Source organism: Haemaphysalis longicornis, unplaced genomic scaffold (genome assembly GCF_048455015.1).
Source record: "Haemaphysalis longicornis isolate Haplotype H1 unplaced genomic scaffold, Haemaphysalis longicornis Haplotype H1 scaffold_7, whole genome shotgun sequence".
NCBI classification, from domain to species: domain Eukaryota; kingdom Metazoa; phylum Arthropoda; class Arachnida; order Ixodida; family Ixodidae; genus Haemaphysalis; species Haemaphysalis longicornis.
The window spans coordinates 3102736-3120313 of NW_027526422.1; the positions used below are offsets into that span (position 1 = coordinate 3102736).

General features: G+C 50.7%; 1 protein-coding gene and 1 long non-coding RNA gene across 2 annotated transcripts in view; one reads left to right on the plus strand and one right to left on the minus strand.

The window, feature by feature from the left end:
- The window catches only part of LOC144146159 (uncharacterized), a 73201-nt gene extending 66730 nt beyond the window's left edge, over positions 1-6471 (plus strand). Inside the window, exons 4-5 of the mRNA XM_077678126.1 lie at positions 243-384; positions 4253-6471. Of these exons, the coding sequence (XP_077534252.1) occupies positions 243-384; positions 4253-4523 (413 nt within the window). The 3' untranslated portion in view covers positions 4524-6471. The remainder of the gene's footprint in view (positions 1-242; positions 385-4252) is intronic.
- Positions 1-17578, minus strand: part of LOC144146162 (uncharacterized) — a 162261-nt gene that overhangs the window by 128348 nt on the left and 16335 nt on the right. The window lies entirely within an intron of this gene.

The window sequence follows — 17578 nt, forward strand, 5'->3', positions numbered from 1 at the left end:
ACGTTAAGATAACGGTGTTTTTAGCGCTAAACCCTATCACGTCAGACCTGCCCACATTACGTCGCTGTAGTGCGAAGTTCAATATTTCCTGCGTTTTGGTGGTTGGAAACGTCTTTCGTGGGACGGAAGGAGCTGAGTGAGTTATTACGTGCTAGTTCTTTCAAACTGAGCCAAGTTGTATTTTGTCTTCACGGGGGCCTGTACAAGTGCAAACGGGTGGCCTGCATCTTGCATTGGCGCAGACTTCCTGCGGCACGCCCGCTGCAACCGCAATGTGACGCTGGACGAAGACAAGTGCGCTCCGGCCTACCGTCGGACTCTGGAGCTGGCCAAGACGGTCAGCCAGGCGCAGGACGCTGACCACGGCCTCAGGAGGTCCTGCTGGTCAGTATCTCTGGGCGTGCACGGCAGCAGCGTGCGCATCGGCGGGCTTCTGGAAGGAGTGCCGTCGGGTCGAGCCTTTCCGTCCGCCTGCTGAAGTTGGTGCGTCACACAGGGGTAGAAGTGGGTACGCGGACACATTCCGTCACTCGGCGCTCCACCGCTTCCGCGAAATCTCGCAGCGCAGATTCACTCCCCAAATAGTTCGGCAATCCGGCAGCCGAGGCCGCTCCAACGTCCCTGCCGCCGATAGTAACCTGCCGGCGTTGCTGTGTGTGACGCTTCGGCGTCGCTCCTCTGAAACCAGCCAATCCAGTGTCGGTATGGTTGCTATGCGCTGGACCCCCGGCATTTTAGAAATGAACTACCCGGACCCAGCGACAGAGGCCGGGTTTTCCTCTCACCCGCTAGGGGGCAGAGAGGGTGGAGGGAGCCTAGAGTCCCTGTATATCGCGTAGCGCAAGAGTTGCGCGTCTGATTGCCACATGCCGCGGGTTCCAGTTCGACAGGACAGCCCGCTTTCAGTGCTGCGCACAAGACCCCGTATTCAGTCAGTTGTGCTCAACTGGGCATCGGCGGTTGTGGAAGCAGCGGCAGCTAATGTGATAAGCGACCCAATATCGTGCGCCAGTTTTTGACCGGGCGCTCCTCGCCACTCCTCCGTGGCGGCCCGGCGGCAGCTCCTTCACACGAGAAGGGTGGCTTTTTCCCACCCCCTGGAACTCAAGATGGCGGATGGACGCGCAACTCTGCTTCCCTAGGGGAGCTATATACAGGAACTCTAAAGGAGCCTACCGCCGCTGACGTTTACCTGCCGATTCCTTTGCGTAGACTTTGAGCGGTGACGGAGCTGCCATTATTGGGCGAGCGCCCGTTGACCTTCGCGTCGTAACAAGCGTACCAAAGCTCGAGCCGCTGTTTCAGTAGTTTTCACAGCGGGTAGAACTGCGTTTAATGATTTTTTTAACTCGAGTAAATGAACACCGTCGCGTTTCACTCAAAGTCATTGAAAGATTTAACGAGTCGACGCAACACAGGCGAAGAGGCGTAGGGCTATAGATTAATTTTGACCACCTTGGGATCTTTAACGTGCGCCGAAACCTCGAACAGACGGGCGTTTTCGCTTTTCGCCTCCATCAGAAAAGCTGCCGCTGCAGCCGGTAACCGAACCCGCAATGTCCTCGGGCGTAGCAGCACAACGCCTCAGCCACTGAGCCACCGCGGCGGCTTTGCCAAGTCATTGGCATGTGAGCCGTCCTTGCGCTCAAAACAAAAGAGGCCGGGCTTCCCAATAGCGTCGCAGAAACCACTCCGCCGACTGTGTACGATGTGCGAGGTACCGTGAATGAAGAGTCGCTACGTCACCTACAGGTAGAGGCCTGGTTTTCTTGTTGCCATTGCCTCTTTATCTTCAACCTTCGTTGCGTATATCGGTGACAATCGACCGTTGCATGACCCAGTCATGGCCGCTCGATGAAAAGGAGGTCTTTAGTCGAGCGGTTGTGACTCAGTTATCTCTTGAGGGGCTCCCCTTCTCGGGGCAGGAGTCGCTTACGGAGCCCCATCTCACCTTGTGTACAGTAGGAGGGATCCAAGATGGCGCTTCATACACGCCTAGCGACGCAGTAACTGACGGCCACACGACGGCCGCGCACCATTCTGAAACCGTCTTTGGAGGCTACGAATGTGAAGGGGGGCGTTATGCCTCGGCTCCGTGCACGCTCGCGCGGCTCAGGCACCTTTTTTTTTCGGTCGTGAGGCCAGACACTCGAGAAGGCACACTGCGACAGAGCAGCGTATTGAAAATGTAGGAAGTAGTACCTTCGACGGGCTGCTGTCAGCATTGTTTCGGCTATGGGCCGCCTCTTTGTCCCTTCCCCTCTCTGTCCACCACCTTCCACCCACGGCCATTATCCGTTCGAAGGGGAACTTGCCCCTTCCCATTTTTACTTCCTTCACATTTCGCTTCTCGGTTTAAGGGTCGGTTTAACGCCCTGTAGTCAGAAAGCGGTTACACGCGTTCGACAGGCTGGCAGAGGCCTTCAGGAAATAAGCGGGAGATACGCTCGATACGTGACCTATTCCTGCCTGTTTCGTAATTTTCGGCATGTCCGTCGGCTGCTCTTTATGTTATCAGGCCCTCTGTGCTCGGCAGGAAAATGTTCTCCTTGCACTGCAGTCAGCTGGCTTCGCCCGAAGCCGCTACTTTCACCCTCCTAAATAGGCTGATTCATGAGCAGAGACAATTCCCTCATTTGGAGAGCACAACACAAAATGCGACGCTCCTCCAGTCATATACTACGCCTGCGTGCTTCCTACTACACACGTACAGTTGAGTGTCCCTACATGAACGTGTTGCCACCACGCCAGAAGGCCAGTGACCTCTTAATGCTGTTCAAGCAAACCACGCTTACAAACAAAATAACGCGGAACAGAACAAGAATATACCCCCTAACCAAGCATCACTAATAAATCCCCAAGTCGCAGGTACAGTCTGCAAACATCAATGCCTTATGACTACTTGTCCCTAGTGGACGGGCGTGCCGGATCGTCCGCGGACTGCCCGAGACGCGATCCGGCGCTCGTTTTTCCCATGTATTCCTATGAGGCTTCCGGTCCGAGGGCAGTTCTCGGACTGCCCGCGGACCATCCAGGGCTGGTAAATCGAGGAGGCGCATAGTCGTCAGGTGTGGTCGCTGTGCGTGTCCCGAGGTGGGTTCTCTGTGGCTACCCCTGCGGTGACCCACGCTGCAGGCCCCTGGCCCGGGGACGTCGCTGGGGCAGCAGGAGGCACCGGTTGGGTCCGCAAACGTCGCCATGTGGGGGCCGTCAAAGCATAGGCAACATAGGTTGACGGGTGCAGATGCTGGACGCAGGCGGCCGACAGTCGCCGCTGGGGCCAGGGCGGCGGCGAGACTGGGAAGCCGAAACTGATGCTCACGAAGAAAAAAAAAACAGCGCAAAGACGGCGAATTGGAAAAAGAAGGGAGACAGGACACCAACTAGCCCACTTCACTGATGCTATGTTGGCTGGCTCCCACCCAGGCTTGCGTGGCGTTGTCAGTAGTCCGGTTACGTCCCGCTGACTTCCTCCTACGAGACCGGCCGCTTCTCCTGCTGCTGGCTGCTGCTGTGAGTGACCCTGGCTCCCCCTCAGCCTGCTGGTCTCGGCGGTAGCGGCATTCTCGAACTGGCTGTTCTGTTTCAGCCCCTCGGGTCGTTCCACCATTCGCCGCTGCCTTCTGCCTGTTCGTCGGGAACCGGTTGGCCCATTCTTCGCGACCCTTTCAAAATTATTTCCATTCCTCTTCGCTGTCCGTCGTTTCTGAATGTTTTGTCATCCCCGTCTCCTTCGCGGACCATTGCCCGCTGAAGCAGGACAGCGTGCACGCTTTTCGAGTTCCGCCCACCCGCAGTTTCTTTCCAAGGGTGGTAACAGACTGGAATTTGCTACGCGATCCCTTTGTAACCTCAATGCTGATGCCTCAATGCCTCTAACGGAGGTGTTAAAGACATGTGCAGCAAATTATACTTAATTGTATGACTATCTTTTATACCCTACTGTGTCTAAGACGACGCAGTGCAAAATTCAGAATTTTTATTTCATTGCTTTCTCATGTAGCTTCTATTTCGCACGTCTTTTCGGTCTGGACGGGAGTCAATTCTTGCCACTCGGTTGCACTCTTTTTTTTTTCTTTTTTTTTCTTTTTCTTCCTTATTCACTCCAAGAGTAGCCCACACAGGGCTGACAGTATACATGAATGAATGAATGAATGAATGAATTTCATTGTGCTGAGAGAGTGCAAGAAAGGCAAAGACGACGTCTCGTGCAGCCTAATTGGCGCCCCCTTTGCTCCCCGACCCAATGCAGCGCGTTCAGCGAGTTCGTGGAGTGCAAGAGCTTCCACGTGCAGCGGGACTGCGGCGACGGGGCGAGTGCCTTCTTCGCGCGTCACATGCAGCGCATCTCGGGACCGCTCATCGAGGACCACTGCGGACACTACGCGCACGGGGCTACAGGGGGAGGGCGCTGCAGCGACCAGCCGACCTCCGCCGCTGCCGCCCCCCGCCACCGCTCGCCCTCCGTGCGCGTCGTCGTCGGGGCAGCAGCGCTGGCCTGGACGGTCCTGGGGAAACCTTGAAGCGCACTTGGCGAGCTACGACCGCCGCTACGGATTAGCGGACGCTGGGCCGGGGCCTATTTCATTCGCTCTGGCCAGGAGCGATGGCTAAAGCAAGTGCGGCGGTTACACGGAACCCGCTCATCCTTAAAGGAGCCATGAAGAGAAAATACAACTACGTTTAATTTGAAAGAACCAGGATTCAGTTTCTTACTCAGCTCCATTACAGCCACAAAAGATGTTTTATAACGAAAAAAAAGCCAGAAATATGTAAAAACTTTGAAATTTTGCGCCACAGTGACGTGTTATGAGCAAGAATGACGTCATACGTGCCAACAATAAAACAAAATTTTCAGTGCGTTAACTGCACGTTAGCATTGAAGTGATGCGGCCAAATCGAACTAGAGGCCCCATTACAGACGTCCAGTCATGTGTCGTCGCGACAGGTCAGTTTGGCGGCCGCCAATCGCACGAACAAGGGTCCGTGACGTCATAGAAAAGTTGCGGGAAATTGGCTATGGGGTCGCGACTGCTTCACACGTTTTCTTTAATATCTCCGTGATTTGTTCGAAGATTGCGATGATATTGGCATCATTGTTATCGGGACTAAGCCGTCTTTTTAATAAACTCAACGTGTATTTTGTATTCATGGCTCCTTTAACTGTGCCATTATTTCACTCAGAACACGGTCAAGAACCTCTGTCTCTTCAAAACACTGGGATTGAGCGCGAATTCCTTCGTGCGCGAATGGTGCATAACAGTGAAATCTTGGCGTGCCTCAGGGGCTTTCCTGCAAGAAACCAAACGAACTAACGTCCTAAGTATTTCTCGGGAAAGGCTTCGCTTCGTAAAGGGTTTCTTAACGCCCGATACGCGCTGAGACTCCATCTTTCAGCGAGTGCTGCCGCCTGTTCGACTTTCTTGTAAGTGTGACTCTTGCGTGCTGTATGGGTGTTATCATAACACGTAAAACAGTAGTACAAAACAAGGCACCAGAGAAAAACAGGAGGGGCTTGTCTGTATATCTCTCCATCGTGTTTATCTCGCGCATCGTACTGAAGCACTCTATAAAGCGAAGCTTGTTTTTCCTCTCTTATAACGACGTTCCGCGAGAACGCGCTGCAAGAAAGCCATCTTTACACAATAGAAGCACTCATGATGATGATGATGACGATGATGATGATGGTGGCAGTGGTAGTAGTGATGGTGATGATGGTGATGATTATGATAAAGATGATGATGAAACGTGAAGCTTTCTCCGATACAAAGGCAACGTCCACAGTCCAACCAGCCAAAGTCCAAATCAACGACAACGAAGAGCTAACCGAATCAGCACATTCAGGTGACCCAATCATAAACTAATACTGGATAGAAAACCAAACCATCACATTTGCTGTTAGCTCAGCGTTGTCGTTGATTTGGACTTTGACTGAACTAATGGATATTTGATTTGGCATTTGTATCGGAGAAAGCTTCGCGTTTCAATCGCCCTTCTTCCTGAGAGAGTCGTTAGATATTTTCATTATTTTACGCCCATTTGATATACTCTCCCCAGCCCGTTTAAATGCGCTATTTCCGCAAATGTGGGAGCAAGTGTACGCATGACGAGTTGAGGTAAAAGACCACAGCGTAACTGGCACGACGATTATTCCGTGTCTTGATGATTACTACCAAAGTAAGCCCAATAAGGTGCTTTTCTCGCAAGCGAACCAAGCATATACTGCCGAACTAAAAGCGTGTGCGCGTGCGTAGAACACGAACTTCGAAGCGCTTGCCGGCCAAATCAAATTGTTTTTTTTTTTAAATGCAGAGCATTTCTTAGCCTCGCCTCTTCCTGCGTCGGACGGCGTCCACAGCTCCGCGTCCGCAGCAGGTGCGCCTCTCCTCCTTTTCTCCTCTCTCTCAACAGCAGCTGGCGGGCGCATGCGTCGGAGTCAGCCCGTCCGCTCCGTCGCGGTCTCGGCGGAACAGGTGCGTGATAGCAGTGCGGTGGGGTGTGGAAGGGCGCGCGCTGCTTGCGCATGCGCGCTCTCCCCCCCCCCCCCCCCCCCCCCGTACTGCTCTCCTTCTACTGCGCGCGCTGCAAATATAAAGCGGCTAGCGGTCGCTCGTGCTTCAGTCACTCCGTTGCTCCTTCCTTCCTTCGTTGACGCTCGCTCCACCTTAACGCGACTTTACTCTCCCCTCTCTACCCCAAACCAACACCAACGCAACTACGACCCAACTACCCACCCTAACGCGACTTTACGCCGCGTTAACGACCCCCAATGCTCTGAATTTACTCGTGCTCCCCTCGCGGGAAGGCGCGGGAATTTTTTTTTTTTTTTTTTCGTGATACTGTTGTACGGATCGTGTGGTGGCCAATTTAGTTGCACATTTTGCACTGGATCTATTTCTCTGGCGCAAAGGAGAAAATAAGAAAACTGTGCGGAACTTCAGTCAAGCGTCTCTGTACACGCCGCTTCCCTGGTTTTCTTTTTTAGTTTTTATACGGATCGGCTATGGGCTACCGAATTGCGATGCTTTTCATCACTTTTAGTCCGCTTTGAGCTATATTGCGCATTTTTGTTTTTCAATGATCTACATTTTACAACGGTTAAATTTATTTCTTCGCGAATAGTGTGTGTGTGTGTGTTAGTGTGCGTGTGTGTGGGGGGGGGGAGTGCGTGCGTGCATGCGTGTGTGTGTGCGCGCGCGTGCGTGTGTGTATGCGCGCATGCGTGCGTGCGCGCGTGTTCATGTGTGTGTGTGCATGTGTGTGTCTGTGCGTGCCTGTGTGGGTTCCTCTGTGTCTGTCTGTGCGTGTGTGGGTCTGACTGTGTGTGTGTGTCTTCGTGTGTGTCTGTGTCTGCGCCTATGTGTGTGTGTGTGTGTGTGTGTGTCTGTGTCTGTGTGTGTGCTCGTGTGTGTGCGTGCCCAAGACGTTACACGGCTGCTGCTTTCAAACCGAAGCTTTCGATAACTATCGTACATTAAATTTTCCCGGTTGGGGAAAAATTCATTGCGGCGAAGGCAACTTTATCGAGAATGCTCTGCAGAAAGCACCTGTAACTCTTAATACTTTACCAGATATAATTATATGAGAATTGGCCAACGCTACGAAATTCCCGTTTGCTGCCAATACATGCCCTCCTACGGGAGAGATGCCGGCAGCCAAATTGCTTGCCTCCTGGAATAAATCTCTAATTACTTCCAGTTGCTTAGAGAAGTATTGACATGAAATTTTCGGGTTAAATTTTTAACAGCAAAGCTGTTTAGCAAGAGTTGATTCCGGCGTTCCACAAAATTCATTAGAATAGTATAAAGAAAATAAATCCTCGGCATGATTCGAGACTGCGCCCGGCAGAACAACGAAGTTCGAGTCAGTCGTCTTACCCACTCGGCTACGACCGCGAGTTAGTACCAGACAGTCCAACGGCTGACTCACCCGGCTGTGATTGCGGGTGCACGAATCACGCCACCGGCTCCGCACACCACAAGTGACAGCGTACACGTCGCACCTGCGGGCGCCTAGTGTAAGCGTGCACGTTTCCTTCGTTTGTTCTGCTTCTTCGATTTGCTTCATCTTCGCCGTTATAGTAACAAAGGTGTACTAAAGGTCGTTGCGGCAGCGTATAAGAATCAAATCGACTGCAACTGTGGACTTGAACCATCGTGATTGTCGTGAGGTTGCGTACAGCTTCGCTACCTTCAAGTGTTACGCGTGAGTGTGAGCTTCCCTCATTTCTTCCCGCTGTTATGGGAGCCTACCGGTCCACTAATTATACAAGGGCACATTATATGGTCGGCCGCAACGTAAACAATCATTTACAGCCTTGTTTATTCGTGCAAGTTTCGGTTTAAACAAAAGAAACACCGAGGCGTCCGCCATGACAGGAGGGCGCTCGTGACGTCCCGTTCTTGCATAGCCTCCTTTATAACGTTCTTCTCGCACCACTGCCAAGGTGGACGACCGTGCCCAGACTGGCCATGGTCTCCACTGGGAGCGCTTTTTCGCACTTGATCTCGCCCCCACCGCTCTTTGCGCATGCGCCCCGCTGCTACAGCAACAGAGGCGCGTCGTCTGCCTCCAGGACGCCGCGGCGCAAATTAAAATAGGAGGGCGAGGTGGCGTCGCGCGTCGCACACCGAAACGCGCCGTCGGCAGCGAGAAGCGTGTTCAACAACAACGTCTTCGCCGCGTATACGATGGCGATGAATAAATGCGAACGTCAAGCGCGAGGCATTCGGCACAGTTAGCTTAGCGTAGCGATGATCTGACGATTTGTGCCAAATTTCCATATGCTCTTGTGGTGGCTAGCTAATTGCGGCGCTAGCATGAGCCTTCTGGGGCAGGGCATCGATTAAAAATATCATCCGCTTAATCAACCGGCATTAATCAATTAATTGATAGGTTAATTGTCTGGTTCCAAAACTACATTTACAGTTCGAATTATGTTTTTGTTTGTGTTCTATGGGGTCTTCCCCACGGAAGAATCAAAATCATATACATTCTTCAATTTTAAGGGATAACATATCTTCTATGTGTGTGGGTCTCCAGATGGCGCGCTAAACAGACCCTCGCGGAGTAGATGTGGCTGGAACGTATGCTTACAGTTGCTATTTCTCAGAGAAGCGAACCGGGAGCCTTTCATTGTTTCCACTTCAAACGTTCGGTTTTGATCATGGCATTATACGAGCGGGCTTTTATGATGTAAGGTGACAGCGTGAAAGAATCTAGTGTAGAATTTTGGGCAGCTTGATTTCTGCTTTATTGCACTCACGTGAGTTTAACCGCTTAACTGGTAAAAAAATATTATCGTCATTAATGCATTAATTGATTTATCGCTAGGGTGAGCTATCAATCAACCACCTCTAGCTTTCATCACATGATACCATCGACGCGCTTGGCTGTGCGGCCTATCCTGGTAGCGTGTGCTTCGGAAACCGACTCCACGATGCAAGCATGATATTGTCATTTACAAGGGATGCTTTGTTTTGCTTGTCCAGTTCTGATTTCATGAAGATGTTCTGTTACACGTGTGTTGTGTAAGGAAAAGGGAGTTCTGGTAATTTGCTCAACAAGTAGGTCTTTAGGTGTGGTCAGTGTCATGTAGTTACTAAAGGAGACAATCCCCATGCCCGTGGCTGTTCTGGTTTAGCAATTAGTGATCTAATCAACAGAAGCAGCTTTTTGTTGTGATGCATTTGCATACACTGTGTGCCCCACATATCTATATTCAACAAAACTGGTCTCATTTATCACATGTAATGAATATGTTCCGTGATTCTCTCTTTGCAGTTTTCTCTGTAATACATTTTGGTGCAATGGTCCTGTTACTGAGAAACTGGCACACTAAAGAAGTTCTGATACGTTGAACAAGCGCACTCTTAATGTAGTGAAGTCATGTTGTGATGTCATGCCCTTGGAAACATAGTGGATTCGCGTTTTGGTGAGAAAGTCAGTAGAAGAAGCTTTGTATTGTAACAGCTTAAATAATAGTGTACTGCTTTAGCTTTTTTTAATATTGTGTGTGTTATGCTAGGTTTCGTTTGTGGTGTGGGCCTGGATTCACACGAAACTGTCTTAGTGGAGTGAGGTGTTTTTCAGTATTTCTTGCTTGCTATGATAACCATTATTTAGTCATGTGGATTGTAAACATTGGTCGTGCTCGGCGGAAGTCATATACGTGTGGGCTGTACCTGCATTGAACTTATGTAAATGTGTAAACCTTTTTTCAACAAGTGGGTTTACGCCTCAATTCCTCCTTTTTAGATTTACCGATGAGTACAAATTGCTGAACTGACTTGGGATATTGTTTGGCTGGTTCTTTTTAGCTAATAAATGTACTGCAAGAAATACAACATCAAAAAGAAATTGTCTCTGGTCAAATCGCCCTTTCCTGAAATCAATTAAATTTAACGGGCAATTTTATCCATGCTGCAAATCTCGTTTGGCATTTCAGGATCCATCAAAGACTACAGACTATGCATTGTCTGATTTTTGGGTAAAACTATGCACTGTCTGAATTTTGATAACCTGCATCCGTACCCTATATGTACGAAAGGAGGAAAACTGAAATTAGGTAATGATCAATTGAAATACACTATCACACGCCGCATCACAGGCTTGTGCAAACACATTTTTTTAATAAATGATAGTACATGAATTCAGGGCTATAACCAGCCATCATTTGTCGTTGAAGCATTGTGTTTTTGATTAGCCCTAATGCAGCTCAGTCAATGAGTGCCTGAACCCAAAAAAGATGGGCTCCAATTTACGCTGTAAATGTGGTTGGAAAGCAAAGCTTTGAACGACACCCACAACAACTGCCCATACGATGTCACTTGAATTCACACACGTGGCTCTGCAAAGAGTGAAACAAGAGATTCTTCCAGCTGTTACTTGTACTTCGCGGGCGAAAGGGGGGGGGGGGGAGGGGGGGGGAGGGGTGGTCTTGTCGGCCACGGCCGGGCTAGAGCAATGGACGCCGCCGCCGTACCCCGGCCGTGCGTCCGCAGAAAGAAAACTGAGAGGAGCGCTTTTCGAAGGGTGAGACAGCGGAACCTAGCCATCCTGATGAGCTAGAACGAGGCTACACTACCGCATGACACAAGCGCAGACAGCGAAACAATTCGGTATGTGAGCTTAGCGATTCCCATTTATACAGATTTAAACTAGTTAGTTTAGTAAGTTTGAGATTGCGAGATACCTGAGGGAACTTTTATATTAGCTATTTATCAGAGCCACTTGCTACTTTCGCCTTTTGTAATACCTCTTACAACACAACCGACTTGGTATTCACCAATTAAGAAAACGGAGACCCATTCGTGGCAAGCAGTGCGCAAAAGATAGCGTTTCTCTAGCGGCCAGATGTCTGTATGTGGTCTCTACATTTTGTTTTCCCGCCCTTCAAACTAATCCTCAACGTATCTTTGCCATACTACCCCTTAATTCCGTCGGGTCCGGATTACCCAGGAGGTGCTGTCGCACACGTTAATCAAGCCGTGCGAAGGAAGCGCGCAATGGGCGCGAAGCTGCGCCACAACAGGCCCCAAACAGTCGTTAAAGCAGACGACAAAGCCGTACCCCCGACGCGCCCGCCGGGAACGCTGGGTAAATTCGCCGCACCATCTACAGTGTGCTCCGGGAGTGAACACATCCCCCCCCCTCCCGCCCCCCGCCGCCGGCGCCTCCTCTGCGTTGGGAGTTTATTGCCCCGCACGCCGCTAAAGAACTGTTGGCTGGTAGAGGTAGAAAGCTTTGCTTTAAAAGAGGTGCTTAAGACCCCTCACTGTTTTGTTTACAACAGCAACGCGTGTATTATTTTTATGACTGCGGGGCTTTTGGCAACTTAAAATTTACGACGCAAACACGCGTTGTGCTGTGTGTGGACGCGTCTGCTTGAGAGCGTTGGCGTTATTGGCGCCGCATGCTTCTTGGTAGGGTTCATTAGGGAGCTCGAAAACAACTGCGGGCGAAGCGTATCTTGCCAGCAACAACAAAATTGTTTCGCCACTCACAAGCCTCTATTCTGGCCGAATGAAAAAAAAAAAAAAAAAAGAATGCACGCATTGCTGGAAGCGCACGCAAGGCCTTCAACCCTGCAGTAGCGGGTATACGTTTGCTTTTTAAGAGCGAAGCTGTTGCTGCTGGCCGTGATGTGTGCGGTGTGAGGCGCCATCAAGAAACTGGGCCATAGTTACTGCCGCCGTTTACCGCGCACGTGAGCACACGCCTTACGAAGCGCGCCGGGTGTCGTCCAGGCTACGCGTGGCGCTCGCAAAAAATACCAAAGAAACAGTTCACGTGCGTCCGCGCCTCAAGGGGGAGCGCAAGACAGCTCGCGAAGTCGGTTGCCCGCTGGTTCTAGCGCATGCTGACGCATTCCACTTTGGGAGAAATGTGAAAGCCTGCGGACCAAACAATCCGGGCCCGCCAGTCATGTATGAGCATGGAGGAAAGAATACTCAAGAGAGGCCCCTAGCATCCCAATGCATTGCGAAAAGTGTGGAGGAAGTGACGTCATTTTTCTTGAGCCCATGGACAATGTTGCTTACTTGTTCACAACTGCGGCGGCCAAATCTGGGCGAATAAAACGGACAAATTATTAAGACGCTTGGTATATGGCTGCCTCGCTACGCTTGCGAACCAGCGCAGTCGCTACGAAAAACATTTTTAGATTAGGCCAGTTTGAAAACTTCGCCGTCGGAGGCAGCCTTAAAGGAGCCATGAAGAGAAAACAAAAGTTTGTTTTATTCGAAAGATTAGGTGTTTCATAGTACCCCAAGCACTTTCCCGGAAGCAAATGATGCTTTATTCACTGAGAAATAAGGCAATTTAAGCCAAAATTTTAAATCTCCCGCTAAAATTGCACATTTCGTCACGTGAACAATGGCGTCATACGAGCCGGTCCATGAAACAGATACTTAGTATGTCGACTCCATATAGCACCCACACGCGGCAGTCGACCGAGACGGCGGCAATTTTAAAAATACTAGTAAAACCTAGTGCACCCGCAGCCCTAGTCATGGAATCGCCTGATCCGGAGAACAAAACTCTCGCCGAGGAGCTCGGGCTTGCATTTAACAACCTCACACCACTTGAACGCTCAATGCTTCTAAGTGCACGAGCGGCAAGAGTTGTGGGATACGCGGTGGACGGGAAAGCGACCATTCCGCGATAGCCACAACAGACGAACGCCCAGCCGTCGGCACCGCTGCCTCGTCAGCCCGTCGCGACGGACGAATACAGACTGGTACGTATGTGCCGTATTTCAATTTCAGTAGCAGTATCGCTTATGCCAGTTGGCCGGTGTCGTGTATGGAAAGCCGTTCGCTCGAGCTCTCTGCTCCGACCAGAAATATTCGAGCGTCAATGCGCGGTGTGTACGGCAATTTTTTTCCCCAAGGTCAGAGCGCTTCGCCGAGGTTCAGCGTTGGGCAGCACATGAAAGGAGATCTCACCGGCGGGATGTCGCACTCCCTCGACGATTTGCCCGTACTACATGGGCATTTCAAAACACAGCAACGAAATTTCATTGTAAAGTACTCGAACAAACTGAAGTTTTCAGTGGTTGTAAACGAGCTCGTAACGACAGCAGCAAGCGAACACGACCTCCATACCGAAACCTGTATGACGAGTGGCACTATCTCGTTGCTGCTCTGTGTTCCTTACTCCCCTTGTTTCTATTTTTACCTTTGCTGGTTGGCGATATGACGGCCAACCTCATGTGAAGGGATTACGATACCAAGCAAGGTCGCGGCTGTGCGTGCTGGGACGGTTCGTTGGCCCCGAAGAGCCTGGTACCCGAAAATTCGTCTGCGCGACGGTGGCGACGGCGAGATGTCGAGTTCGGCTGGCGGTAGTTTCGTACACATTGGCATACACACTTGCGTGTTCGTTCGGAACTTCAACCGTTTACTCCACCGTTCTTTGTCATAAAAAGAATGTGCAGTATGTCCAGTCAGCCAGTCCAGTCCAGTCCAGTCAGCCAGTCCGGACCAAGACAGCAGCATCGGTGAACTGTGGGAAGAGGTCGCCAGCGTTCCCGATGATGCCGCGAGTGAAATCCGTCCGACGCTTATAATGAAGCGCTTTCGGCTGTCGATGTGCTCCGCCAATGCTTCTTAGATGTTTGAGGATGCGGACTCGAACTGGTGCAAACAATGTTTCGTGTAGAGAATGCTATGTTAGTTGTAGCCGCCGAAACGAAAGTGAAAACAAAAATAACCGCTTTTTTTTTTTGCAACGTGGGCAGTTAAGGTGAAAAGTAGCTTTAATTCTTGCAATAAATGGATTTTTTGGAATGGTAATGGCTACTGCACTGTGTTCGTTTCTGCATACGCGGAATGGCAGAGTTGGGGAAGGCGAGGTGGGGGGGGGGGGGGGGGGGGGTCTCCCGCGGATTGCGAACTCGTAACATTAAGCTCGTTATAGGCGGGTTCGGCTATATCGAACTATTGGATATATCGAACTAATCACGGTGCATTTTGCAGTTCGCTATAAACGGGTTTGACTGTAGTGCAAAACCAAGGGCGTCGATGGTATCAAGCGACCATCGCGATGAAAGCCCATGCTAGCGCCGTTTAGTCTATAGCCTGCGCATATAGCGAAATACCACACTCTTATTGTCAGATCAACTGTTCGTCACCAGGCTGAGCAAAATGCGCCAAATTTTCGCATTTTTAAAATCGCGACCGGATATGCGGCGGCAACGTTTCTTTCTCCCTGCCGGCCGCGCGTCTCGACGTACAACGTACCGCGTCCTAGAGCACTGCACGGGCCTGATTTGAAGGCCCGAGCCCGGCCCGAGCCCGCTTTGTGAAGCCCGAGCCCGACCCGGGCCCGTAACACCGAGCCCGGGCCCGGCCCGGGACCGGGACTTCATTAGTGAGCCTAGCCCGGGCCCGGCCCGGGCCCGTCGTCTCAAGCCCAGACCCGGCCCGGGCCCGTCGTCTCAATCCCAGGCCCGGCCCGGGCCCGTCGTCTTAAGCCCACGTCCAGCCCGGGCACGGTCGGTTTTTTTTTTTTTTTTTTCGAGCCTAGGGAGGGCCCGCATGTGTGTGACCAGGCCTGGTCTTAGACGTTGAAGAAAATTTGTTATTATATTTGGTCGAGCGTCTTCGTAGCGGGAAATCAGACTGAGCATGTAGTCTGTACAAGCACGCCCTGAATTGTAACGCAAAAAATAAGGGTTTAAAAGTACACGTAGTTTAGCTCACACCGACTGCAGTTCACGCCGCATGGGCGTAATAATAGCTCGTATTCTTACACGAGAGACACCATCACCTTTGGCGACCAGACTCTTGGCAACTTCATGTGGTTGTTTCGGTCACAAGTTGGTATTAATGAAATTTCTTGCTCTCCATTTGAATCCACGAGTATGTGCGTGCGTTGAAATATTTTCCCTGGAGTGGTTGTTAAGCGGTGGCGCTTCTCTGGCACGCGAGTTTGATTTCCAGCCACGGCAGCCGCATTTAGATTGGTTCGACATCTAAAACACACGTACATAGACATAGCTGCACAGCTCCAGGGTGGCTTAATTAATTCCTTTCCCGCTAGGGCATTCCTTGTAACCGTATCTTTGATATGTTATACACAAAAATATAAAATCTTGATGCAGTACACGAAATGTCATTAAAGTTACAGTATAGTGACTATCAGCCCTAGCAAAACACGTTTTTAAAACAATGTGTACAACTAACATCAAGAAGCGCGTAAAAGTATACTCAGAATATTCAATTTTATGCTCTTTTCTACACTTCACGTCCGAACTATTAACGGCCGGGCATATGAATTCAAGCCCGAGCCCGCCCCGGGCCCATGGCGTCGAGCCCGAGCCCAGCCCGGGCCCGCGGCACTGAGCCTGGGCCCGGCCCGGGCCCGCCGATAATCGACTTCGGGCGGCCCGGCCCGGCCCGCGGGCCGGGTCGGGCCCGGGCTTTTGGGCTGGCCCGGGCCCATGCAATGCTCTACGCCGCGTCCTTCCGTTTGACTTCGGGGCCGCGGCGCGCGGTAGCGGCGGCATGACGCGCCTCCGTTGCTATAGCAACGAGGCGCATGCGCATAGATAGAGCAGTAGGGGTAAGATCAAGTGCGAAAGACCGCTCCCGGTCTCTACCATCTCCACGCGCCCGGGCTGCATGACGTCAGTCCCGAAGCCCGTTTGTCACGTCCCAGGGGCCCTTAACGCCCGCAGTTCGGGGCCAGGAGGAACAGATGACGTCATGCTGACGCCGATTGCTTTCTCGTGCGTGCAAAGATTAAAATGGGTTTTAGATATGTTTTACTGAACGGTTACTGTTGAAACTTGCTCGGAGATATCTCCATATACAAAGGAAGCCTTTTACATAGTACGTCAGCTTGGAAATTTCGTGTAACTCCTTTAAGCAATCACAAAGCCATAGTTGCTACCATTACCAAATGATGAAATTAATAAATGCGTGTACATATCTTTAACCATCTCTGTGATGCCTATATTGTAAAACTTATCTGGTCCTCCCCCTTTGGGAGTGTAATGGCTGAAAGTAATCTAAGTACTTTTTTTTTCATCTTTCCGCTTGTTTTGCGGGTGTTTTTTTCCCTTATGTCTGAATCACGTGAGGTTGATGGGTTGACAGACTTTGTTATTTGGTTAGTTATTTTAGATTCTTTCACTTTCCTCCTGTTTTTCTTTTTTTAGTTTCCTTTCCTTCGACGAGAAATACACATTTGTACTATTAAAACGATTAAATGCGTTAGCATGGCTCGTTATGCACTCCTGTAAAGGTACAAGGCATTGCATGATAGGGGGGGGGGACCCTCGTCAGAGAATGCTTACGTATTATTAACGTCAATTAATGAACACCTCCTGCGGGCTGCTCATCACGTCGAATTAACAAGAAAGCGACAAGTATCCACTCGATGTGTTTCAGGCAACGTGTGTTACAAGATATGTAGGACGTTAAGTACAAGCGGGAGCGATAAGCTAGCAGCGACAGTGACGAAGCGTTTCCAGCTCAGCGCCGCAGTGCTCCATGGGTACACCCTAAAGACCTACACGTGTGTTAAATCAGTGAATAGTTGAGGCACGGCAGTACGCGTGATAGCGCGGGCGGGCTTACGTACAGCGGATGTCTTGTTTTACGTCCTTGTATTTTTTTTCTTCTGTATGCGTCTACACGATCTGTATCTGCCAGGTGCATACAGATATCATGGCCATTCAGTTTTCTTCATCGAACAGGCGGGAATTAGAAAGATAGTGTGGAAGATAGTATAGGGTAAAGTCTTTTCCACTGAAAGGCTTGACTGCTTTATTTCACGGCGCAGTTCTGCGAAGGACGACAAGAGGCGAGCGAGAACAATTATCCGGACAAGCTTGCGTGCCGCTTTCTTCGACTTGTGCACAGCCCGTCCTACATGTTCTGTCAAATTTATTTTTGTTGAAGTTTATTCGTTACAGCCTTGGCCAGTCTGCCTAGGCGAAGGATATCCGCCACTGCGCGAGGGAGAGAAACAAGAGGAGAACGTCGTTCCAGCCTTGGCGCACCACCTGCTGTTCTTGTGCACACGCACCACGATTCACGAGTTGGGCGGAGGCACGCTGATTTGCCTA